The sequence below is a fragment of the Anguilla rostrata genome, chromosome 8 (genome assembly GCF_018555375.3).
Source record: "Anguilla rostrata isolate EN2019 chromosome 8, ASM1855537v3, whole genome shotgun sequence".
Classification (NCBI taxonomy): Eukaryota; Metazoa; Chordata; class Actinopteri; order Anguilliformes; family Anguillidae; genus Anguilla; species Anguilla rostrata.
Genome location: NC_057940.1, coordinates 26,888,794 through 26,915,665, shown reverse-complemented (window position 1 = coordinate 26,915,665; position 26,872 = coordinate 26,888,794). Strand labels below are relative to the sequence as shown.

The 26,872-nt window shown below is 40.6% G+C and overlaps 1 protein-coding gene and 1 long non-coding RNA gene across 2 annotated transcripts in view; one reads left to right on the top strand and one right to left on the bottom strand.

Moving 5' to 3' along the window:
- The window catches only part of LOC135261286 (uncharacterized), a 222,835-nt gene that overhangs the window by 27,549 nt on the left and 168,414 nt on the right, over nt 1-26,872 (bottom strand). The gene's annotated exons all lie outside the window — the stretch shown is intronic.
- The window catches only part of LOC135261285 (GDNF family receptor alpha-2-like), a 73,130-nt gene continuing 53,115 nt past the window's right edge, over nt 6,858-26,872 (top strand). The window contains exons 1-2 of the mRNA XM_064347424.1: nt 6,858-8,185; nt 10,788-11,102. Of these exons, the coding sequence (XP_064203494.1) occupies nt 8,146-8,185; nt 10,788-11,102 (355 nt within the window). The 5' untranslated portion in view covers nt 6,858-8,145. The remainder of the gene's footprint in view (nt 8,186-10,787; nt 11,103-26,872) is intronic.

The window sequence follows — 26,872 nt, the reverse complement described above, 5'->3', positions numbered from 1 at the left end:
CTATTTGACACAATCAATAAAACAGAGGTTTGAATTCTTGATATACAGAATGCAGTTTTAGTGACTATTGAACTTGAGCTGTGATTGTAGAAAAAAAATAATTCTATTTGTTTTTTCAACCTTAAGGATACATATTGATTGAATCGTAGCCAATGTAATGCTACACTGAAGACATAACGTAAAAACCGTGAGATCTCTAATACAGCATAGTACTTCATTCTACATGCATTTTTATGCCACTATTACTCTCAGCATTACAGCAGGGCCACACCAAATAAACACTGAATGACTCTGTTTGGCAGGGATGCCGAATTCAAGTGACCTGATTAATATTTAGGGTGGCAGCTGGGCATTTAATCTTCTGTGTTAAAATCATCTTGAATATGAGCTGATTACTGTGGTTGGAGCAGCAGAAAGCTTCACTTGGATTGTGTCCAATAACCCATTTTGGATTTTCACACCTCTCTATGCATGCATACCTTTCAGCCAATAAGAATACTCAACATGATATGAAATAAATTCCTACTAGCATGAAATTTTCCCATAGCCAGTCACATTCTGTTTTGAAATGACACTTCTTATGGCATTATATGATGTGGACACAATATATTAAACTATATTTCCATAGCTGTAAATTCTCCTGAATATTTCAGATATACCACTACCCAAGAGCCAACCATTCCAATTTAAACAAAACGGTTTAACACGACAAAAGCAATAAAATGTTGCATTTAAATAAATGTATATTTAATCTGACATAAACAATATTTTGATATAGCTGTAACATTTTTAGCTGTTCGCAGATGGATACATTTTGGAATTTTACTTTTCTGTAAGGTCTGTAAACACAGAGATTCCCAGATTTTAGTGAGTGGATATTTACTACACATGTAGTATGCTTTAAAACAATGGAGGAGAGTGAATTTTTCCCCATGCACCAACATTCCAAACTAGATAGTTATGAGTGTTTTAATTAATTCCTTTTTTTCTTGTTATTTATTTAAAATATGAATTAATTCATGCAAATAATAATAAAAATAATAAATAATTTTTCTTGTGACCTTCCTCTAGTCATTATTTTGGTATTGTTTGCATGCTTCTGGTTTGTGTCAATCATACTCAATATGACTGATCCTGCCCCTTCATCACAAACATATTTTCAGCAAAACAGAGCACCGAGACCATATTTTTTGCAGCTGTTATTTTCCTCTGGGTTCAATAAGTATCACATTTAAAAAAGGAATGTTGAAGTTAAAGTATAAAACCAGAAAAATCACAGAGAAAGTGTGACCTTCCTGGAGCTTACTCTCTGCCAACTCTAAGGGGCCATCAACCAAATGCCAACTGCTCTGGGTTAAACAGCCCTGGCGCTCACATATTATTGGAACCAGATGTGCGTTTCACCTTTCATTATCTGACCACAATCAATAAAGCGTATAAACAAGGATCTAACTAAAAAAAAAAAATAATTCTGCTCAAAGGACTTTGACATTTCCTACCTCAATTTACATATCACAAAAAGTCTAATTAGAGCTCATATCAATGTTCGCCTGATTGTGATTAATCAAAAGTGCATCTGTTGGGCCAGTAATTCACAAAGGTGTCTCTTCTACAATGTCCCTGTGATTACTATGTGTCCACATGTCTCAGGCGAGTCAGAGCCATGCTTTGAAAACCTTCTCGGCATAGTAATCGCATTTCCAAGGCTGTGTTTTTGTGCCTTGAGCAAAAAAGGCTCTTCATGACAGTCTGGCATTTTTGTGTCACGGACTAATTGAGAAGTGGTCAGAAGCCAAGCGCGTCTCATGAATGGATTTCATGTATTGTTGTTAAAAATATGACAATATGACGACAGTTTGTTGAGAATTTTGACCCCAGGTCAATCACTGTTTTTTAGGGTAACAAAGATATAGATTTGATTCATCACCCAGTTCCTGTGTTATGGTTGAAAAACAAAAAAAAAACGCAGTGATAAGGCATGCAGTACAGTTTCTGGCACTCTAGTTAATAAAGAACATATAGTTCTATATATTTATAGAAGGAGTTTAACTTGCATTACCACCTAAATCCCAATGAGGCACTGTAGCCACTGGGTTGTTGTAATTTCCTGACTAATTATACAACGTGTGATAAATTAGGCTTAATTGACCTAATGCACCAGGTGAGAGGAAGGAATGTGACATGGAATATCAAACACATACAACTCTCTGAAGGACCAGGTGCAACAGTATCCTCCTAGTACACTGCACACTGACTTGAATCAATTTATTTTGTACAGTTTGTAACAAATCTACACGGGCACAAACGATAGACAGGCATTTATAGACAAGAAACATCAGTCACAGTATAAAAATATACCTGCAAGCAGCAATACACAGGGTTCAAGCAAAAGGCTATAATTTGGAAAGAATAATCATGTTAAGTAATGTGCTCTTGTGCTCTTGATGGGAATGCCAATATAGCTACCAGGTTTCATCAATTTATGTCAAACTGCTTGGTCTGTCATAAGCCACACCAACATTGGAAAGATTGAAAGATTATCAACTTTCTTAGCATAACTTTTTAGCAGACCAGATATAAACACATTTTCCAGAGTATTCAAAATGATTTTCACTGCATTGTTCAAGCAGAAAGTTGCTCTACAAGGTGATTCTAAGGTGCGCGATAAAGCAAAGTTCAGACTTGACCATAAAACCATGCAAAACAAGACGGGGCAGTTTGTAATATGCTGTACTGTATCATTCTCTGTATTTCACTTTCTACTCCAGATTTTCTGGACCTTGAAATGGACATCACACCAAATACTGCTGTGCTGGCACAGCTGTGGGAGTCGCTGCGTGACTAGAGTCTAGAGGCACCACTCAAGCTGTTCGCAGAACATGGCAAAAGTCTGGTTGCAATGATCTGCTGAATTCAGAGTAAAGAGATCAGAATGCATGAAACATACAATAAGGTCAAGTAACTGAAGAATAAGTATAAAACACGGCACAACAGACAAACATATTAACAGACACCCATTGCATCGAAACATGCACAGACATTGCTGAGACACTGACATGCACTTCAAAAGACCAAAACTAATTGGCAGACGAACAAGGCACTCCACAGATACTCGAGGAGTCCTGAAGCGGAAGTGAAAAACGTTCGACTTGTGCAGAGGGCAAACTGATACTTTTCTGTTTCAACCAACTCCGCTGATCCAGAAAGATTCGCCTCTTCACATAGACAAGTTTTCACAAAGCAAATAATCCATTATTTATTTCATTTCAGTTCAACTGTCATAGCCTTCCATTTTTTATAGCCTATGCCACTGCAAACTATTTTATTGTTAATGATGATTATTCTTATTTAACATTTTCAACTGTTTATATGTAGACCTTCATCCCACTAATAAGGAAGAAAGAAGTTAACACCCAAAATTAAAATAGTCTGCCGTGTGTCTGCGGTTTCCATGTGCTGTAAGCAACACAAGACAGGGCGGAAAAAACGTCTGTCAGTCATCATTTGTGCTTAATTAGGGGCAATGGATGTAGATTGCTGGGGAGGGAAAATGTGATAATTGACTGACAAGAAGGCTCAACCTCTTGCAGATGGATGACTGAATTACATGACAGAAAACCGCCATTGAAAATCTAGTGTCCCTACTGATTGTGCACCAGTAACCCCCTGTGGTCAGTCAGGCACCTACAGTCCACCTGAACAACCTAAAAAGAAAACTGCAGATTGACATGTGTTTCAGAGGAAAGTGTATGCTTATCTGTGTTCTCCATAATTGACGGAGGAGGTTGCAGCAATGAGCGTGACCAGGTTCAGCTTTCACATTGAGAATCAAAAGAAAATAGGAGAAGAAATAAACAGTTAAAATTGTTATCACCGGCTAATGGGCTATTATCCTTCAACACTTGACTTTATATCAAGAACTGATTTCTAGCTACGCCACCAAAGACAAACAAGTTATGCTGAATGTCAGCTTATCAAGCTGCAGACCATTGTCTCTCATTCCATAAACAGCCCTGGGGCTCATTCATAACATGGCAAGAATGATTACAATTTATCTGAGGGAATATCAGACACACCTTTTTACTATATCAGATTAGATGAAGTATCTCAAAATACATAAAACAAAAAACCTTATTAATTTACATTCCAGATCTATTTATGTACAGCTTTCGGCAGTGAGACCTAAGATTTGCAACGGCACCTTGGACTCAAAATTCTTATCATCAGACTCATTTAAGACCAGGGTGTGTTAGACCCTAATTTTGGCATTCGTAGACTAAACACAGATTGTTTATGGTCTTAGAGTAGCTCAACAAGCACAGACAACGATGCAGGCAAGAATAAATTTTGACTAGGGACATTATGCTGGCTTGACAAAAGACGAGATGAATAGAAGTAATGTAATTGACATTAACATTAAAAAATAATCAAATGGAGATTGAAGAATGGTAGCTGACTGGTAATGCAGAGGTTAATGCTTTTACACAGCTTAGCTGTATCCTCTCATAATTCATATCAAATGGAAATGATACTCTGGGGTGACATCAGTCTTGACTACCAGGCAGAAAGAGCCTGCTTCTCTGACCGCACACCCGCGTACGTTTCCTATTGGACAAAAGGCCTGACGTTACATTCCCTCATCACTTCACAATTGGCAAGCAGTTTGTCAGCGTTGCCTGTCACTCAAGAAAGATTCCGTTTCAGAGATTTATATGAGGCCAGCATGCATCAAGGCAATGATGTAAAACCGGGCCATTTCAATAATGTGCAAGCCGTGCATAAATTTGCAAAATAGGATGCATTTGAAAGCCGTTTTTTATTCTTTATGCTCTGAGATCATTGACACCTAATCCTGTGCCCTGTCATTTGTAACTTGAAATGGAAAATGCATACAGATCAATTATGTATACATTCAAGTTATTATCAAGGGCAGATGCTTCTAAGTTCTCCAAATTAGGCATGCATCTTGAAATAAATACAATAAATTAATAAATATTACCATTATTTAAAAGCAAATATATAACGAAAAGCAAAGTGGGAATTAACTGCTAATGCTTATATTGCAATGTAATTAATAGAATTCACAGATTTAGCCTACACCTTACACAAACTATGCAAGACAAATGAAATATGGGGAAATATGTGGGAATATGTGTCTTTACATGTGTATTACAATTCTGACAAATATACAACACATCTAGGTACTGTACCTTCTTCATACATTAGGTTAAAAAGGTAAATTATATTATTTACAAATAATGAAGCATATTGTTGGAAAATTACCTGCAAATTGCACATATGACAAGTTCCACAGCTGGATCAACCTTGAGCAAGACTTAGGTCACATACTTATTTCAACAATCTAAACAATCAGTTGACAATCTTACAGAGCCCAGTGAATTTTCAATATTAATAACCAAAACATGCAAAAAACGAAGGAAACCCCTTGGTCTGAATATTGCTGAAAATATTTTGCTGATTTTACGGATTCAAGTATTTGACCTTGGTCCGCCTTTGAGGCGGTTTTAAACATGTGCAACAATTTCAATATATGCAAAATAGAGTTGATTTTCAACCATGACCTAGGACACATTTGTAAAAGCAGAATTTATCAATGCACTGCAGTGATATCTCACTGTACTCTATTAGAACAGCCCAGATGCTTAGTCCTGGCTCCGTATGCAGTGTCAAATATAATGACCAGGGCGTATTTTTATAAAGGTTATTATTCTGACTTCCCCATTTTTATGAACCAATTCATCTTTCAGCACTGAAACCCTGAAAAACAACATACTAAGGAAATTGCCAAATAAGCCTGTAGAATTGCGCAAGGACATAATAATGGGCATGTTAAAACATTTCACCGGTACTTATTTGATAAATATACAGTGATGAAAATGGGCGACATTTCGAGTTATTATTTCTAATTTAACAAACTAAATGTCAATATGAATTTAATTTGCAGGAGCATGGCAATGAAAAGGGAGGTGGGGGGCTGAGTCTTAGGCACGTGGCCAAGTCCTGCTTTCAGCGTGATACCGCCAGGGCAGCCTGGTCCCAGCTAAATGCGAGCAAGCGTGGCAAGTGCAAGCATGACAGACCTCGTCGTTTATACCAAAAAGTCTAAGCAAGCTCAGTGAGCCCTGTGTACCTCCGGCCATCTTCATCCAATTCCGTTCTGGCGATGACAAATCACAAGAATGTGCGTTGATGTACACGGTGCAGATACTGTAGCTTGTGGCAAGGCATTTTCCACATCAGCGTTGAAAGCCACAATCCACTGTAGCTGACAGTGGTGTGAGAATAGTGCTAGCACAAGTCCGGGAGACACAATCGAACCTAATTTATTAGGATGCCGAATTTTTAATTCTCTTAAAGTCATATCTGATTTCAACATTTTTTGCACTTTAGGGGTTCACCAGTAGTGTTTCTATTGTTGCGGTAGCCTGGTATTGGAAAGCCAGCGTTAATTCGCTGTGTATTCGCTATAATTATAATGTTTAAACAAACGCATTAAAGACAATAGTTATTTATGTATGTATCTGTGCGTTACTTGGAAAACCGTGTCATCGAAGCCAATCATGTGTGTCAAAATGTTCCCAAACTAGTCTGAAATCCAAGGTTGCTCTCGTAGCCTACTACAGGGACACCACACAAAATGGAATAGAACCTGTTTTGTGTCATAATTCATTGTGCTTGAAAAATGAAGCTATTATAAACTATAGTATAGTTGGACTATAGCAAAGCATTGTGTCAAGCATATGATATATTCCATCCCTCTTTATGCACGAATGACTTTAAGTCCGAAAAACAACACGCCATAACTGTCACGATTCTGTGGCTAACGTAAAAATTACCTTGTGTACAGTACGCACCTCCTCTTTTTCAGTGGAGCCCTCGCCTTCGAGAAAGGTTTTGTTTTAGGCATAGCTGAAAGACCGTTTCTGATCTCGCGGGGCATCAGGCGGTTATTACGCACGTTTGCGTTGCAGTTCTGTCGATAATTTGTTTCAGGAGAGGTGTCTGTGCTCTAGCATTCAAGAAAAGAGGTCCGTAAAGTTCATCTCGTTACCGGCTGCTAAAGTAAAGCTCAGCACTTCTGATTGTGCGCGGTCTGACGTGCGGAGCTCATTTGAGGGGGCAGGAGCACAAGGCTCAACCAAAGGAAAAGGCGTACGAATTAATTTGCAAGAGGAATCTGGAAGAGACGCAACATTTGGTGGAAGACGTTTCGAAACGGCTGTTTCCTCCCTCAAGTTCGCACAACTGATTGTTTCCTTGAACCTTTTAAAACAACTCTTCGCACTGGAGACAAACACATGAAAGAATAAGCTTGTTCCTCTCGTTTGTATTGGGTTACCAGTGGGTATGCGAAAAATAATGGCTCTAAGTTCATCTAATTTGTCAGCGTTTGCTATGGAATTATCCTAGTTTTGCTGATGACAAGGACGCGTCCACACTGTCTCGGTTAGGTTGTTAATGATTAAATTCACTAATTTGCTGCCCTGGCATTTAAAATGTGTCTCCAAAACATTGCGAGGGCAGACCAATCATTCTTTTCTGGCTAGATACAGAAGAACGGAAATAACGAAGAAAAATAACTCCTTTTTCGATTTCTGTGTTGTGTGCATCTTGTGCGTTTTTCCCGCCGTGCAAAGTTGGTGACTATCAGGATCTTGGTTGAGGGGATCCTCCTTTTAGAGGAAATCGGTGGATGACAAGCAAGAGAAATCTGGACCTACAGAGCAGAACAGGCTTGACAAGCGTAGTATTTGAACGCAGCGTTTATTTGTCTTTTTGTCGTTTGGAACGCCGCGTTAATACCTGCATTCGAAGGGATATTACTGTTTACATAATAAACCCCGAATAAGAGTTCTGTGGGAATCTCTGGATTGAATTGCTTCATTTGAAGTTTCCCCCCCGAATTGGATTATTTAGAGGTTGTAGTTGTTTGCACAGGGACTGCACAGATATCGAAAAATACTGAAGACATGCTCGGATATTCAGATTTACGCACCGTTGGAACCACACCGGAGTGCTAACGAGCAGTGAAGGAAATTATCATAAATTTATCAGGAGCAAGAAAATTGGATAGGGGCTTCGCTGTTACCAGCTCCCTGAGTCGGAGTTCCCTTTGGATTTATCATGATGTTCATGCATATTTTCAGTGTTCTGTTTTTCTTAGGTGAGTGAAGTTGCATTCGTTGATCAACCCCCCTCATTTACACTCTAAAAGTAATTCTACACGAATTATAAGTAATGAACTTTATTACGAAACATGCATTGATAGGAATTTCCAAGATTGTGCACTCTAGGGACGCCGTAATCAATCGACATCTTTGAAAGTAGCCTAATTTTCGAAACATTACAGGTTCAGTGCCTTGCTATAAATTGAATGTAGATTATCCACCAAATAAATTTTAGTGTGGGCTACGTTGTTACTGAAAAGTGTATCGAGTGTATGGATAATATAATCATGAACTGAATTAACAGAATTTACAAGTCATTCACATCCCGTCAGAAAGTAAGCTGCAGGTTTAGTATGCGTAGGCCTATATTTGTGTGTGTGTGCGTTCGTGTATGCGTACGTGAGTGTGTGAACTCAGTTTTGTAGTTAAAAATAATTAGCCCTATCAGTAGAAATGCACGTTTGTATGCTAACCTGTTGTAAAACGTAATTTCTTAACTCGTCTATCGCATTCAATATTGCGTATAGGCTAGAAGTTCAGTGCAACAATTAAATTATATGTAATGGAGCTGTTATTCATTTGGTGGACGTGAAACGGATTATGTAGCATCAAGGTCACAGAAATTACGGACCAACACAGACAATGTGTTGGTCCGTAATTTCATAGCATAGACTGCATCTCCTGAGTATTTCAATGTGTGGTATGTTGGCGTACCGGGCACCAGAGCATAACTTTCACAACCTATTGACTTATTGTCGCGGTTCAGTTCTTCAACTTTTTCAGCCACACGCACACACACGCACACACACACACACGCGCGCGCACAGAGAGAAAGAGAGAGAGAGAGAGAGAGAGAGAGAGAGAGAGAGAGAGAGAGAGAGATGGGGGGGCACAATTTTTGGACCTTCTAGTTATGGGATTATGTCAGGGAAGGTTAAGGCTTGTTTGGGGATAGTGCATTAGTACATTGTGGAGGTTTATACATGTAATCGCACAATATCCGATGAGGACATAGTCAGTCAACACACGATTCTTGATGAGAGTGTGGAGTGCATGATTTTGATGTCATGTGGAGTGCTGCTCTAATCAGTACTACTACAATACGCAGTGTGGTTTTCTACGCGATGAATGCGGTCAGGCATCTTCTAAATTGATATTTCCGCCAACATTTTCCTCATGTAATTCTGCCCAGTTATGAGTGCGGGACATCGCTATGCTTATTATGTTCGTCAGTTTAGGTTCATCCTGAAGGTGGCGCTCGTGTCCAGCATTTTATCGACGGTACTAAGATGATTTCAGGAAATACGATGCAATTGATGTATTGGCCATACATCGATATATTCTCCATAAGCCAGCACAAGTAAATTATTTTGAGGTGTAACTAACATTCTGATATAGACTAAATGTATGCAGTCAATTCACAACTGCGTGCTCTCTCTCTCTCTCTCTCTCTCTCAAATCTAACCTGTGCGTGTGTTTAAATGAATGAAATGAAACATTTTGCATTGTATTTGCATTGTATTTCACTAACCTGTGTTGGGTTATGAGGCACAGCTATAGGACACCACATATAATTCAAAATGCACTATATTTACGACAATGGTCCTTTCTTTTCAAACTTTATTGGGCTGCAGGGCAAATGTCTATGCTCATCTAACTTCAATTAAACACCCAGGGCTGCCTAGTTCAATAATAAAATCACCGGCAATTGCTGTAGTCTGTGTGCATATTGTTTTGTCATGTTTAACGTCTATCTCTGACCTTGCAGATACAGTGAAATATTTCAACAGTACCCAATAGATGCATTGCCTAAAGAACATTTGTATGCTGTACAGATGTCCAAAGGACATCAAAGATGAACACCGATTGAAAAATTTCCCTTTCCCTTATCTTTCAAATTAACAAATGCACAGCCTTGACTACTGCTGTGAATCTCTCATGGTTCATCATTACATATAGTATAGAGGATGTAGCTCACCAACTGCTTATAATAAAAAAATATCATACTTATTTCCAGTTAGCTTGCATATACAAATTGATGAATGATGTTAAAATGATTATAAATCCTAAAAGTGTAAATGAGGTATATATATATATATATATATATATTATATGTGTGTGTGTGTGTGTGTGCGTGTGTATATATGACCTAGAATGTTGACTGAAGATATGGCTATGGTAAGATATAGGTATGACTTTGTGTATTTATTATTGTAGAAACATATTGCATGGAAACAGGTCTCACCCAGTCCCAAGCATGCCAGCACTGTTTTTGTGCCCTAAACACGTGGACCTTCATTAAAAATGACCCATTATTGACAAATATGTGAAAATTAGACAGCGTTCGCCTTACACGAATAAAACTGTTGTTGCTTGGTCATGAGTAGGGCGAAATATACAAAAAAATATTTTCAAATTTATTACCAATTATGCATTGTGTTATACAGGTTTGGCAGAAGCCATTTCAGTCAGGCCTGAAAAGAGCATTGGCACCTTTGTGGGTTTCTGCTCGCATGCAGCTATGTGAGTGTCATAACTGAAAGGTGATGCGTCCGCGATCTTCCGTAACTAACGGGCCAGGGCCTCCCTCTCCCGTAGATGAAGTGGTTTGCTCCTTGGCCAGCGTCTCCGCGGTGTCCGGGGCGGGGACCCACGGCTGGAGGACCCCGGTGGACTGCGTGAGGGCCAGCGACATGTGCAACCAGAACTCTCAGTGCAGCTCCCGCTACCGCATCATGCGCCAGTGTCTGGCGGGAAAGGACAGCAACACCATGCTGGCCAACAAGGAGTGCCAGGCGGCGCTGGAGGTGCTGCAGGAGAGCCCCCTGTACGACTGCCGCTGCAAGCGGGGCATGAAGAAGGAGCTACAGTGCCTGCAGAACTACTGGAGCATTCACATGGGCCTGACCGAAGGTAGGGGCCGCCGCGGGCTAACGCTTTCCCATGTGACCGGCTGTCTCTTTGGAGCATTTGTGGAGTCAGCAGCCTCAGACTGCAATAGATAGCACATGTATTGCATATAAAGACATACGTATGTGCGTGCATACGTGTGTGCATATACACGTAAGAGTGAAGATGGAGGATTTAACTCACAGACATGCGTGGTTTGAATGGCCTGTCCTCATGATCAGTCATTCTTCTATTTTTATTTAATTACACAGAAAAGTGCTACTGCCCCATTGAAAGTTGCACCGTCATTGGCCCTCTCCACGGTGGCACTGCAGATTCTGATGCGTAAGAATGCTTGGGCTGTCTCGTTCTATCAGGTCTGTCCGTCACCTAGCACTAATGGCTCTGAAAGAGCGGTAATCATTTGCCTTTAGTGGTGTTAGGCATACATTATGAGTTTCAGACGGCATCACAATGCGGGTTGATTTATAAGCGTGGGCCCCGGCAGTTGTTGGGAACCACAACAAAAGGTGCTATTGATACAGCTAATCAGAGAGAGCTTTTAGAGCGAATGCTCCACTTTAACTTGGCATTTCAATGAGGCACAGAGGTGTGTGGTGGCATACTTAAGAGCCCGCCGCAACAGTCAAAATGGAAGAAGGGCCTTTTCATAGCGGGCAGAGCGTGTGCAGATTAATGGCGTTTTCAGCCTCGTCCAGATATTAGTCCCATCGCCCAGCTGCTACGCGTAAGGAAAAAGAAACTACACTGCGTACGTGTGACTCTGATGCTCCCAATTTGGCACCATTTCCTCTGGCCAGAGGACCCAGTTTCCCTGCCCTACTTTGGACGTCAAACAGCAGCAACCTCATTAAAGCGTTTTACTCACAATTCTTTCTTCTTTCTGCTAAGGCTATTTGTTGTGCCAGAAAAACGTGGGCAGGGTTCACTGCAATAATTACGTGAATCAAATGCAGAGAAGTCTGTAAAACTCGTACCTAGGTGACGTTTTTGTTTGAATAATTTCCTGATACCTGATCAGACAAGCAAGAAATTGATTTAATTTGTGTGGACAGCAGCTAAAGTTAAGCAAAATCAGAACATAGTATCACACAGTTGTTTTCCTCCCTTCCTGTTGCAATTGAGTATGAGCTGAAATGGAATAGGCAGTATGGGCAGTTTCACTGAGAGGGAAATAATGACTCAAGGTCGTGTTTTCAAACACCAACACTATACTGATCCTGACACCAGTGCAATGCTGATCCTGGGCTGGGAGCTGTCTGCTTCCTTGTGGTGCTGAAATCTGAAATGGCGCTTCACAATTTGGCGGGGGAGGGGAGGGGGGGAGTGAGAGGGCATTCTTTCCTCCTTAGTGTCAACAGTTCAGAATGTAAAGAAAACAAAGATCTCTGTTCCAGCCACCTGAACTGCTGCAGTCTAAAGAATGAAAAATAAGCCTATTTGCTCTGACGGAGGACCTACTATGTTATTTACAAGACACCAAAGCCTTGTCTGTGCCGGCGTCATTTACGGCAAATCCATTGTGCCCACAACAAGGGTTTGCCGAAAGGGGAACCATTTAAATTAGCAGACCAACTAGCTCTTTCAGTTTCTCATAAGCCACACGCAAGAAAGGTGATCCCTGTGCCTACTCTGATTGTCAGCATCCACTTAAGAAGCCGTTCGGCGCGCGACTGGAAGCTCGGACTGTCTTAGGCACAGCGTCGGCTCTGAAAGGTTTTCCCAGCAGGTAGCGGGGACATTTTAACACGGCGCTCCCCCCGGCTAACTGCCTGCGACGGCGTGTGGACAATGCTAAATAGAGTGTCGCGAGGCCGGGGAAGGAGGCCCCAGATGGAACGCGGCTGTCTTTTGGGATTCTCTGCGAAGCTCCGTGTCATTGGCACTCACGCGCATGACTGATCTGTATGTGTTTGCACGCGGGGCGAAAATAAATCACGGTCCCCGTCCCGACACCGGCGCGGGGAAGCGCTTGACAAATGCCGGCTGGGAGTTGCAAGGGCTAGTGTCTCCATGACCTTGTGCCCCAGGTTGACCTTGGTTCCCCACGAGTGACTGATTAAAGAAGCAGACACACTCTTCAATTAGCTAACAGTAGCGGGGTACAAGAACAGTTGGAATAAAAGGCTCCGGGCTCTATTCATTTGCTTAATATTGTGAAAGGTAAACTGAATAGAATAGAGCATTGGGATTTGAATTCATTTGCATATCCGAGATGTATTCCTTATTTTGTAGATTCCACAGCTAATTAAAGAACTCGCAGAAGAAAATAAAAGGAAGAATGAAAGGCATGACACATGGTGAAAGCTTTTGTTGTTTCTAGGAATTCTTGTCCTCTGAAGGTCACTGGCAGATAGGTGGGGGGAAGGTGGAGGGGAGGGGGAGGGGCTGGGGGGGGGGGAGTGCATCGAGGGAGCCTGAGCCCGCCCAGAAGAGGTGCTAATGCCTTACACAGAGCCTCCCGTGATGCAGCCATTAGCACTGTGAGCAATGGCAGCAGTCAGAGACCATTACCCCAACCATCCACACTCATAAAGAGGGCCCGCAGACCAAAAGGCAATGAGAGCTCACCATTGTGTGCGTAACTCCTCCATGAGACACTCATTCCCGTGCCTGTGTCAAGCTCTAAATCATGCCAGTAAGAACGGGTCACGATTTCCGCATGAGTTCCAGAGTGCCCGCGCCGAAGAGCTCAACAAACTTTGAGACCATTGTGAGGACAGGGTTGGCATTGCGTCTTCAGTTAAATCGCTTAAAAAAGAACATTTGTTGCCTTTAATGCAATTTGAGGCAATGGCAAAGGATGGCTGTTGCAATGTAAATATGGCTGCTGCAAGAATCAGAATCTCTCAACATCCACCACAGTAAGGACTTTCTGAAATGGGCTTCACCATACAGAAACCGCCATGTGTTACCATGCTTACCTGTGTGCTTGAGTAAGTTCTGTGAGTGAGAGAGCTAAGTAGGCCCTAAAAGATGAGTCCACTTGGGCCACTGGGAGTGAGTGACAGGCAAAGTCACCTGTTTAGCATGTGCCGCGATGTTCCCAGTGCATCATTCAGTTCCCCTTTACTTTGCATTCAGAGGTTTGTTCGAATCCACCCTGCATTTCAAACCTCTATGGGCACATTTGACGTGAAAACCTCTTTCGTAATTCTCTGTCGGTATCATTCTTAATACAAGTTGGATTTCAAATAATTTGAAATTCTAAAATAAGGATGACAAAAGGAGTGGAAGATCAATCTGTGTCTTTCCAGGAAACATTTCACGGTGTTGGATTTCCTTTTACAGCACTAAGGAAGGTGCACTTGTAGCATCCTTTTGGCATATTGTGACACTTGACATTACATCCTCTGATGGTCCTATTCTTTTATATTTTGTCATAGAGAGGGGTGCCTTTGACTTTGGCCTGTGATATGGGCTAGCTCTTAGGTAACAATTATAGAAACAAGAACACTGTCAAAAATACATGTTGTTTAATTATTTATTGGCCTTGTGGGGACAGGAAAACAGAGTAGGTAAGCTCTTTATGAGTGTTTTCTCCTTCAGGCCTGTAAAATGTTCAAAGTATTATTTCCCCCTGAAGAGCTAAGTAAATTTTCAGAAGATCCTTCCCGCATATGCTTCCCAGAGAATCTGTCATGGTTTCTCCTCTTGAATTCTCAGGTACAGTGCCAGAAAGTTCTGCCCTACTTTTTCTTGCTCTTTCTCCTTTATTCAGACACACACAGCCACCGTATTACAATGCCACAGTTTATAGATGAGCCGGCTGTAGGCTGTATAAAACAATACAGGTAATTTGTTTTATTGTATCTTCCGAAAACGGGGGAAATTATATTCTTTTATATTAAAATATTTTCTCAGAGTAAGACTTCCAGTTTCACTGGGGTACAAAAAATGAGTGAAGCAGATGCTACTTTTGTTTTGGAACTAAACTTAATTTGAGAAGATTTTTGGTTAAATATAACAAAGTTAAGTATAATATTTATTAAATTTATTTTATTCAGTTGTAACAAGGGAATAATTATGGATGACACTGCATGACTGTAATTTTTTATGTAACACCTTTTACAATAGCAAATATGCATTAATAACTTTTGGCATTTGGCAATAACAGCTTTTGGCATTTGATTCCCTGGAGAGTGTATTATCATTGCCCTCTTGTAATTGTAAAATGTGAATATAAATTAAGCAAATTTCAGCATATTCTCTAGGGCTCAAAATTCTCAAGTCTAATAAACATAATGCTTTTACATTATTGCCAATACTCTTGTGGTAATCTCATAAAAAATGATGCAACGTTAATGGAATCACTTAATTAAATCAAGATATCAGTCCTGGAGAAGCTGGGTTTAGTATGCAGTACACAATACTGTTGAAAAGTTTCCTTAGGTGCATTAAATCAGACCTGATTCTCCTGGAGAATATATTAATACAAAAAGAGGGTTTAATGAGGTCAAGCGATTATTTTGCGATATGCAAGGGACTGCTTTGCATTTCACACATCTTGCTATCTTACTGTAAGGAGAGCCATTCGGAAGTGATTTGACTTGAATTGACCTGATTTGACAGATATGCAAAACAGAGGAGGAAATACAATATCTGTGGGTATTTCTGTCCTCAATATCATAACCTTCTGCTATCTTGCAGCTGCTACTGAATGTGTGAGAAGATTGAAATACTGCTCCTTATTCATTCATGCTTTCATTCTAATCTATCTACTATCAAATTTATTTCCATACCAACAATTACAGTTAAGGGCCAACAGATTTCTTTGCTTGCTGATACTTTCAGTGTGACTAGCATTTCTTTCCCCCCTTCCGACTTCAGTTGTACATGTTTATATAGATTTCAGAAGGAAGCTGGATTATTGTCAGAATGATGACCCAATTGAGCAATGGCATTGAGGTAAACTCTTAACAAAAATGAGAGAATTCCTAAGTGCATGTGCTTTCCTCCGGCGTCTGACCGTACCCGGGAAAGAAATGATTCACTAGCGTGTGCTGGTCCCCAAGGACTAGAACACTCTCTTGCATTTGCTTTCCTATTACAATTGCACTCAGTGGGCCATTCCATTACCAAAGATACTCCTCTGCTCATTTCATCCAGGGGAAATCAATGATCGAGATTCCTGCAATTAGTCTGTTGCGCCTTAAAACAAATCAAATGAGAGACAGCTGTAAAAATTGACTTTGCCTGCAGGCAGGGGCTCTTTTCTTAGGTGGTGGAAATCCATTCAGCGTTTTTTCCTAAAATGAATTGAGCCACCATCGGAGGAACTTGTTCCCATCCACGAACTCAAGAGTGTTCCATGTGCTCGGAGGTGGTCAATAACCATGATGCCAGCTTTGCTCCCACCGCCAAAGGCGTATGGTTTTGAACCTGCAGTTTAAGGATGGAGCGCAGTCATCGCTGCTGAGGACAAGCAGAAGGCAAGTCAGTGGAAATGAAGTCAAATGGCATCTTAATTATGGGGATTAGCTTTTTACCCTCAGGCAAATCATCTTGCACAAAAAACGAACAGGAGGAGATTTATTAAATTAATGTGTAATAGCTGGAGACCTGTCAAATAGCAGGACTGGAATGGGGAAAGTGTAATGATGGTTTGTGGGCAATAGGATTTCTCTCAAGGATACTACCTGAGGGAGAAGATGACTTTTCACTTTTAACAGTCACACAGTTTAGGTTCTATACCATCCTTATCGGTAACACAGAATCTACTTCTTATTGAATTGTCTGTAGGGCTGTGGGATGTGGGATTCATTGCATACTTCTTTACATGTAATTTTTTTATATGTGTATGAGCACGTGGTAATGAAGACATTAGGCTGTGCTGGCTCCTAGATGTAAAAGAAATAACTGTGATTAAAGATACTCCCATGGTCCTTTCCTTGTTAAATATCGTAGTTTGAATTTCATTTTGCCACATATTATCCTTCAGCGGCTTCCCAAATCACTTAATTTCAGTAAGGCAATATAAACTATTACAATGGCTATTGTCAGTTCTGGGTTTACAGTAGATTAGTTTGAACTGTTGATCCAACCAAGGCCAAGACTATATTTCTCTCTTGATACTGAGCATTAGTTTTATTTAGTGTGGCTTTTATCTGGAGCGTTCAAAGGGCAGGTATTGTGCGGGTTCCTAATTGAACCAATACTAATATTTCCTCTTGCTATTATCATTTACAGGGCAATGTGAAATTCATCTGCATGTAAAATGACACGTTCACAGTTTTTATGTTAGCCCTATTTTCTCCTAATGTAGAATGCCTGCTTTGTTTGTGCTTATGATGACTGCAACCTCTTCTACAAATTCGGGAGACTGCCAAAAATAAATGCCAGAGACAAAGAGTTGGAGGAGAACACATTGTGTGTGGCTTGTGCAGGCAGACTGCAGGCACCCAACTGGCCAGAGGGGGCGCCGGTGCTGGTGCCCCCTCATGGGCAGTTGTGTGCTACACTGTGGGGCTGCTGATTGCATCAGCCTCAGGCATGGTCTGGATTCCATAACGCATCAGGGTCAATAAAAAAAAAAACACTACAGCACTCCCATTAGAGTACATTTATTTGTGGTCATTACCAGTTCCTTCTGTAATCCCAAGTAATGTTAATTTAAAAATCCATGAGAAAAACCTTAACTATCTGTACTACGAGAATTATGTTGGTCTGGTTAAATCTCTTAAAGCTAAATGTCTTTACTGGAATTTAGCAGATGGGAATGGGAAGTCAGTTACATAGCCTAAGAGTATTTGTGAAATTATATGTTCAGCTATGTAATTCATCTGATTTATTGTATTATTTCTTACCAGTGTGAATTGTACAACAATCTTATTCCCTGTACATTATGTTTGTTTCTTCTTAAAAATGTATTCTAAATGACATGTATTGCACAGGATTTACTCATTTATTTTTGAAATGGTGATTTCAGAAGCATACATTTTCACCAGCAAGTTAAATTTCTTAAAACTTGCAATGAGAGCTGGTTGTGTACTGCTTATATTTATGAGTGTTTTTGAAGGTGGCATTAAAAAAAATATAGTTATGAAAAAATGTGTGTAGCTGTGATTGTCCGTAGAATGAAAAATGTAATGTGTTTTTGCATGCTGTTATCTGCATGCAAAGGAATGCCTACCCTTACGTGCTAGCGAGAAATTCAATCAGATTACAGGCTGTGCTTACATGTAACCAGTGACTCCCCAGTCTGATTATATTCAGTGCCCTGAAACAGCCTGGGTAACGAATTGGTCTCATTCCTGCAGGAGGGAATTGAGTAGCAGCCCAGTAAAATTAAATTAACTCGAATGCGTTGAGCGTAGAAAGACTGATTAACGATATAGCTCACTCTTCTCACCAATCTTTCCTGCATTCCAATTAGCCCTGAATGGGAAAAAAAGACAAGTAATTGTGATTTTAATTAAATTTATATCTCTTTAAAAACAGGCCAGGGCAAAGAAACGATTGGCAAATCCATATGGCGTAATTACACAATATGTACTCATATCAATACTTATTAATTTTACATTGAAAACGCAGCTGCAGTGCTGGACTCGGTCAGAAATTATTTCACTGTTAGTGGCAGTTAAGGCAGGGATGAGGCAGCGAACTGCTCGTGTTCTGAACAGAAACGCGCAGAAAAATGGCGTTTATATTGTGAAGAGGATATACGAGTGAAATATTACCCTAGATAGCACAAATTAAATCAGGACGGAGAAGACTAAGTACTGACTAAAAATGACTGAAAATAAGAGTCTCCTTTAAATGCTTTTTTATGTAAATGCCTTCTCTGGTTTTTATTTTACTTAACACGTTTTATTAACACAATGTCAGATTGAGAAAATTCCACATGAGGTTCCAATATGCACAGTTGAGAGAGGAATCTGTATGACATACTGCAGCAACAACACTGATTGTAAGCTGGCATGGAATTCTGGAAACCCTTTCGTGTTTACGTTGAATATAAAATCCAATGCATATGTTTTTAAATATAGTGACATTATTAAACTATTATTATTCTGAAGTGTTACTTCACTTGTGTATGTGACTGTGTGGCACCGAGGTATCATAAAGACATTACAGATTCTGAAGTGAGTGACACACATTTGGCAAACAAAACACATCTCAATCTGATTTGAAATATATAAAAAAAGAATTAAAAAAAAAGAAATGTAGCATTGAATTGGTATGCATTAAGCAGGCTGTGTTTAGCTGCTGTGCGTTCTGGTGTTTGTATTAATGAGGCGTTCTGGATTCGTAACGTCTTCCCTCAGATTCTTCTCTAGAAACAGTGGCGTGTGACTTCTCCACCTACAGTCTTTTTGTTTCCCCTTGGAGGGCTCAATCTCTGCTGTTGTTTGTCTCTCCCAGCCCTTAGACTGCACTTTTGTGTGCTGTTTGCCTGAATGTTATTCTACCAGTTTGTGCACTGGGTGTCTCCTTGAAAACAGTGACAAGAATAAGGTGCTGCTTTTTTTCAAAGCTAACACAGAGCGTGTGCTTGTACCAGGATCAAAGTTGACTCCACATCTGGAAGGTGCAGAATGTTCTGTTGAATAACATTTTTGCTGCATTTTTGGCTGACCTGGCATTCAAATATAGACCACACAACTCAACTGACGGTTGTTCTTACAGATTGCTTGCAAGTGTTTTTTTTTCTTTTTCTTGGCAAACAGTGCATGGTGATCACTGATCTTGCAAAATGGTGGTGGTAATGAAAAGAACTTCACTTGCATTTAATTGTCATTCACATTTAGGAACATGCGTTGACTGAATTGTGCCCATCCCCAAATCATCAGCACCACCCCCACCCTTCTCCATTTGTGACAGAGCACACCTTAAAGCTGGAGTCAGTATTAGCCAGCTCTTTATAAGCCAGGGGTGATTGCACACAGGGGCAGTTTAGAGGATGCGTTATATAACATTTTAAAAGTCATTCCCAAAAGTTGCTCTGTTGGGGGGCAGGGGGACACTGGGTTGGGTTGTTGCCATGACAATGCAGGGTGCTTAAAATGTTCACTTCACTTGGGAGAGTTTGCAATTTACCAAATATTTTGCCCAGCACTTGGTGCGGCTGCCTACAGAGGGATACTCATTGAACCATTCATAAGTATATTCATAAAATGAAGTGTTTTCTTTTTGATTTCATTCTTTTTCACTGGCTGATGGCATGCTGTGCTGTTATGTATTTCGTCTGTAAAATAATGCAAGGAGAAGAGAGGGACAAAGAACAGTACGAATATGAGTATAACACCACAGTCTGTAGACCCCACAGACTCCCAGATAAAAAAATACATTAAAAATGTTTGCCAGAATGTTTGGGATGATTCCATTTAGATTACTATGCGTTTGCCAGATAACATTATGATGGGAACAAACCACAAACAGTCTTAAAACTGTTCTGAGAAGCAGAAATTGTTATCTGGATTCGTGTTGTGTTCCTAACATGGAAGGTTCTGTCTTTCATTAATGCTCAAACATTCCATTCCAAAGTCTTCTGAAAATTTGGGACCAAGACCAGCACATTTTTTTAGTAGATGCTAAAAATTATTGTAAACTCTGTTTGCTAATGGGAGCCTGCTGTAGTTAAGAAGGGAGGATGGAAGGAATGTACTGTAGGAACTCACCATCTGGTTAGTGTATAGTGATGATAGTGTCTCCCCAATATTGAACCCAGCGCATCCCAAGTTAATACACTTTCTGAAAATTCATTAAAGGGCATGTCCTAGAACAATATTATTGAACTATTTGCACTATAAAATAACGCCAGCAACTCCTGTTACCTGTTCCTGTTTAAGAATCTGGAAGGAACACAGGAATTTTATGATTCTAATCTATGCAAACAGGCAGAAGCTGAAAAGGGCAAGGGAGTCATGTTCTGTTGTTTTTTGGAAACGAAATTCTCTTGATTGGGTTTATTTGTATGAACATTTTTACACGAGTACATCAGTCAGCATTCTATTTTTAAAAAGGCCATTGAAATAGGAACTGATCATCCTACTTAGCCTACATCCTACTTTCATTTTTCAAATGTATAGGCTAAATTTTAGCAAGTGAGGTGCATTAGACTGGTTTTTCATTTGAGACGTTTCATCATGCCCTTTAGTTTGAAAAGGATTCACATGGAGCGCAGCCAAAACTAAAGCTGAAGACAGAGCAGCAGGTACATGTTGAAGAGAAATAAAGGAAAAGGTACAAATAGGTGATGTAGCAGTACTAGTGGGGATGTGGGAGTATAAATGCAAAGAGGCTATTCTTGGGCCTTGTCTTATATTAGTGAATGAGCGTACTGAACGATATAGGATGTATGTATGAATCTTTAGCAAAATGTTTAAAACACAAATGACAAAAAACTATCCGTACTCCTTCCTATAGCTATAAATGTAAAAGGTTTATGCACATGGTTTGTGGATGTTTATTCATAAGAAAACGTTTCTTATTTGTTTTAATGAAAAAGCACTGAGTTTGGTGGAAAGATGCTCATATCCTTTTCCAGTTAGTATGGAAAACAAATCATGCGATCAAATCAGTGTTAAAGTGAGCGGTAATAAAGTGATTAACATGAAGGTTCAACATAAAGCACAGGATCTTCCAGCTCCAGAATTGAACTGATATACTGATTTACAGTAGCATGATGAATTAAACCATGGTTCAGCCGAAGATGCTGGCTACAGAATGACTACATTACACCTGGCAAGAAAAATTATTTCAGAGTGTACTGCGTGCTTTTGTTCATTGTTTCCATTGAAGGTGATAATGTGTATTCATCTGGCTCCAAACCTTTCCTTCTGTATCATCCTTTTCCAAAATATATCCTAATTTTTTCTCCAATAGGTTTCATTGCTCGATCCCACTGATTTTTAATCTAGTCCGCAGAATCTGCCCGCTGCTTCTCGACAATGGTGCGATGCATTATTGATGTGCGCCACAGTGCTCGCGCTTTCATGGAAGTCATACTTTTTTTGTGACTCAAAGTATTGGTTTTAACCCGCTCAATGAACCGGCAAATTGAGCCAACAGACGCAGGCTTCCATGGCGCGCGTCACGGCAAACTTTTGGCAGATTGCGTGCTATTGAACTCTTTGAGTATGTCTGGGGCCGGGACAGGCAGGAACGTGTAGTCTATTGTGCGTCTGTCGTGGGGGTTTTTGACGAATGTGGACAGAAATACTGGCTGCTCTCGAAAAAATCTTGGCACCGGCAAAGTTGATTAGCATTCGCAGATCTAATAAATTACACAGAGGCTCTACGGTGAGGAAAGCTATGATTAACTTTTCCCGCTGAGGCACTGCATCAGGCAGTCGGTCTGTTTCCCGTAATTATATTGTCGCAAACAAAGCAACAAGCAAATTAAACTGATGTCTATCACTGGGGGTGGAGAGAACAGCAGTGCCTTGTGACAAACTTACCTGCGGCAAACACATTAATGGCCTGAGAAGGAATCAGAGTCCATCCGCCATTCCCTAAAGCGGCCCCCACTACAGTATGGGCCCTAATTGAACATTTGCATTCCAGTTATTTGTAATACCTACAGTTATTTCCCCCCTGCATTGAATAATGCCTTTTTCAATAGAAGGAGTAAAAAAAAGAATTGCATTTTTAATGACTGGAAACACACTAAGTATACTATAGCACATTTAGCGGTCATAAAATGTTCGACAAAATAGACGTAACTGCACGGTGTGGGCGATGTTAGTGGTGTCACTGTTCTGTCCCAGGTGGAGCTCCTGTAATGTGCTTAGCTGATTTTGGACCCTAGGGGGCATTGCAGAGATTAGCAAGATGTGTGTGAAGCTTCTTCGGCAGTGTGGAGAATGTGTTTACACCTGGTCTCCAACCCTCCAGTACATTGTCAAGAGGTGCTCAAGATGAGGAGTTGTTTTTGTGAAAGCTGGTCTGATTGTTTTGACAGGCTTCCAAAAATTAATCAAAGAATATTATAAACTCCTCTCCTGAATGTACTTTTTAAAGTCCAGTGAGCAAGCCAACATAGTAATCACACCCACATTGCACGCAGGCCACAACATTAATAATCAGGAATTGAACTTTAAAAGGTTTTGCATTGCATTAACTTAATTGCTGAAGGAAATGCAAAACAGCATAATGCATATTTCCTGAGATGAGTAAGCTGAAAAGCACTGCCAAACTGTCAAAAACGTGATTTAAACTTGATATCCATCAGTAAGAGCCAATATTTGCTGTAAAACTTCATCAGCAAATTTCGATGTAAATTATTTGAAGTACCTTGGGAAAAAAGGGGTATCCGATAGCTGCTTTTAACTCTATTTGATTAAATGATTATATTTGCAATAAATTAATCACCCGGACCTTGCGGTTTCATACTTGCTTTGCATATATATTTCTCCCATTACTTCGGACCTGCTGAATCAAAGAAGTCCGAGAGAATAGCGCTGGAAAGCATCCGTTCCTCTGGATGCCGGCTTCCTCCAGCTCTGTTGGAAGCGGCTTGTCTTGTCTATAAAGTGATTAAATCTTCAGTAACAACACAATTTACATGCCAGAGCAGTAAGTGGATGTGGATGCAGTGGAAACTCAGTGGAGCCTTTGTCTAAACAGCTGTCAACAAAGCCGAAATGAACTGCTAATGACCCACTGCCAGAGCAGATTTCAAATGGGAAGCCCTCGCCCGTGGGTCCCTGACTCCCGTCACGAGATGGCGTCCGCAGGAAACAAAAGGGGGGGGGCCACGGCTATTCGGTTTTAGAGGTAATCAAGGATTAATATCCATCAAAGTGATTCCTGGACACCGGCTTCGCAGCTGTTGCTCGTCCCTGTTTTCGCCAGCGCATCCACGCTGAGTTTCGAGCGCACGTCCACGAGTCTGCGAAGAGGCAGAGCCACAGGCCAGGGCCTGGCTGTTGTTGCCTGGGCTCCCGCAGTGCGCTCACAGAGGGGGGAGAGCGGCCTTCACTGGCTCCCTTCCTCCTGCTGGGGGCTGGGAGGTGGCTCGTACCCGCAACCCCAGCCTGCTGGAGGACAAGATGAGCACCATCTGCATGCTGGGGATAGTCTGGCGATAACAAACACAGCAGGCACACTCAGACCTTGGACACCTTTTCTCAGCAAGTCTACCTATATCGTGTCACTGCTGTTTTCAAAGCAATGTGAGTTGTATGAAGCCATGCTATTGTTATTGTTATTATTATTATTATTATTATTATTATTATTGTGTATTCACCAGAAAGGCTTTTCCAGGGTGACTAAAATAGCAAACAATATTAAATAGTCTGTTATTCAGATGGATATTTTCTTCACGCAATTCAGATTGAATTACCTGCTTCAGGGATACACCAGCAGCACACCATCTGGGTTTTAAGCTTACAAGCACACCTGGGTGTGAGCCAGTTACCCAGGCCATTACTCCACGGCGATACCCGTCGCTGCGCATCTGCGCCTGATGTTCCGTAGTGAAAGGTGATCCAATTCAGGCCTCTGCTGGAATCCCCAGTATGTATTTTTGCATTTGTTTAATTTGACGTACTGTCCGCATATGAAAAACAAAAAAAACAAAGACGTATTAATATCTTTCCGGCTGCAGAGCGAACGCATCTAAAACGTGGTGGGATATGCAATGTGCAGCGTCTGCTATTTTATCAGCAGCAACAGCACCGCATTCAACCATGTAAACAGCTACTGGAAAAAACTACACTATTGTTCCCATCATCAGTCAATGTCAGCAGTTTTCCTCGCGTGTATGTTAGTTATTCTACTTGTGTCATCCTGTACTTTTTTTTCACATTTTTTTAAGTTACTAAAATAAAAGAACAAAGACAGTCAAATGCACATTCTTGTCTAAAGTTTTTTTAGACTTTGCATAAATGGCAGACTTCTCCCCCTCAAAACAAAAACAAACAAATAACAAAAAAAATAAAATTCAGTCTTAGGACAGTCTTCCTTGGTTTGTTTCTACAAATAAATAAATCATGAATAAGAAGTAAGGATTTCTTAAATAACTCCAGCTAGTTTGACAAGGTTTCAGTCTAGTTTCATGCATTCTCTAATTATTTTAGATCTGCTATTTTTGTCAAGCAATGAAATGGCTGTCCATGAACTAAAAAGGTAAAATGGGGCAACAGATAATTCATTCTTTATCTATTCATTGTAGAGAAGTAATTCACACAATTGTCTATGTTGTGCATTGATTTTTCCATCTTTATCATCTTTTTATTGCATCTACAATGCAAGCTATTGGTTTATTTTAAATTAAAGGACATTTTCTCATAAACACCAACAGCCTGACCTGCCAGCGTCAGTAAGATACTTACGGCCAACCGTAAGCCCGTGGCAACACAAAGAAAATAACCTGCACATTTCTTTTTCTTTTTTCTTTTTTGATCTCAAAGCAGAGATAAAATGTCATCCTTCATCATCTTCAAACTACAGTGTCATGAAAAACGATCACTCTTTACTTTTATGGCAAAACGAACAATTCCGAGGGCTCGATATCTGACGGGCAGTTTCCAGATTCATCGCGGATTGTATGCCCTGGCAGAATGTCATATCTGCAGTTTAGATGAGCTTAGCCTTTTGGGTCCCTGAAGCCTTTGAACGGCCCTCGGACTCCGAGTCTGACAGGAAGCTGTAATTGCTGTGTTTCGGCACAGTGGCGGACTGTAGTTTTCTCTCTGAAAGTTTCCATGCCATTGGTATGTGGAGGCGGACATAGGCTGTCGAGAATGTGGAACAAACAGAGGCTTCTATCTCAAAGCCAGACTCCCTGTGGCTCAGGAAAACAGTCCCTTTCAGCACTGGTCCATCACTGCTGCTGCCTGTCATGAAGATTGTTGGTGCCACGATAAAGCCGGGGAGAGACCAGAAAATAAGAATCGTGATTGAATAAGACGTAGTTATTGTCGAGTCAGTGAAAGCAGTAGTACCGTGGCAACAGTCATTAAAAAGTGCTGGAGGTCCCTTGCCAGAAGACCACGTTAGGTGCTGCTATCCTTCGGCAACTGTGTGCTTGTCAATCGCAGTTTTGATTTTACGCAAATTATTAACTGTGTATGATTTCAGCAGCACCAGACCTCAGCCTTGATTATCCACAGTTTGACATGCATTTAATTGGTTCGAAGTCTGCATGCTAATTTTCCAAGCATCTCAAACATCCATTAACCTGGTTTACTCAGATTGCACATGCATTTTGGTGTGTGGAAGTAACTGTAATGTAAATGCTGTGAACAAATTAAAATTTTAAAAGGGCTTATAAGAAATTTATTAAGGACTGAGCCACAGAGCTGCCAGTAGTACAAGAGGAACCCAGAGAAAGAGTGGTTATACAATACCATATTAGCCAACCGTCCATATTTTGTGGATACCACCCGCATGTGTTCCACAAATCTCAACATCTCTATGAAGAATTGGAATACAGGGGCAGGTAGGAATTCAAACCATAAAGTCAAGAAGGTCCACTTGTGAACAGGGTTGTACATATCATAGCTGTTGACCTGGAAATGAACTGACTCAAAGGGATCTACAGTTAATCTCCATTTCATAGCCTAGACAACACTGTAGCTGTTGTAGCCCACCAGGGAATGTAGCTCAGGAAGCAAACTGTGGGATCAAGGGAATTGGACAACAAAAAGCGGAGGCATGTGTCAAAAACATCACGCTTCTGCAAACCTCCCTCTGAGAATCTGACCAATCTGATGTCTACTCCATCCGTTCATGTGGTGATGGCTGGTGCTAAAAGTGCTTTTCCCAGATGGTAGGTCAAGAGTCACTTGAGATCTCCAGAGACCACTGACCTCCAGCTAACCATC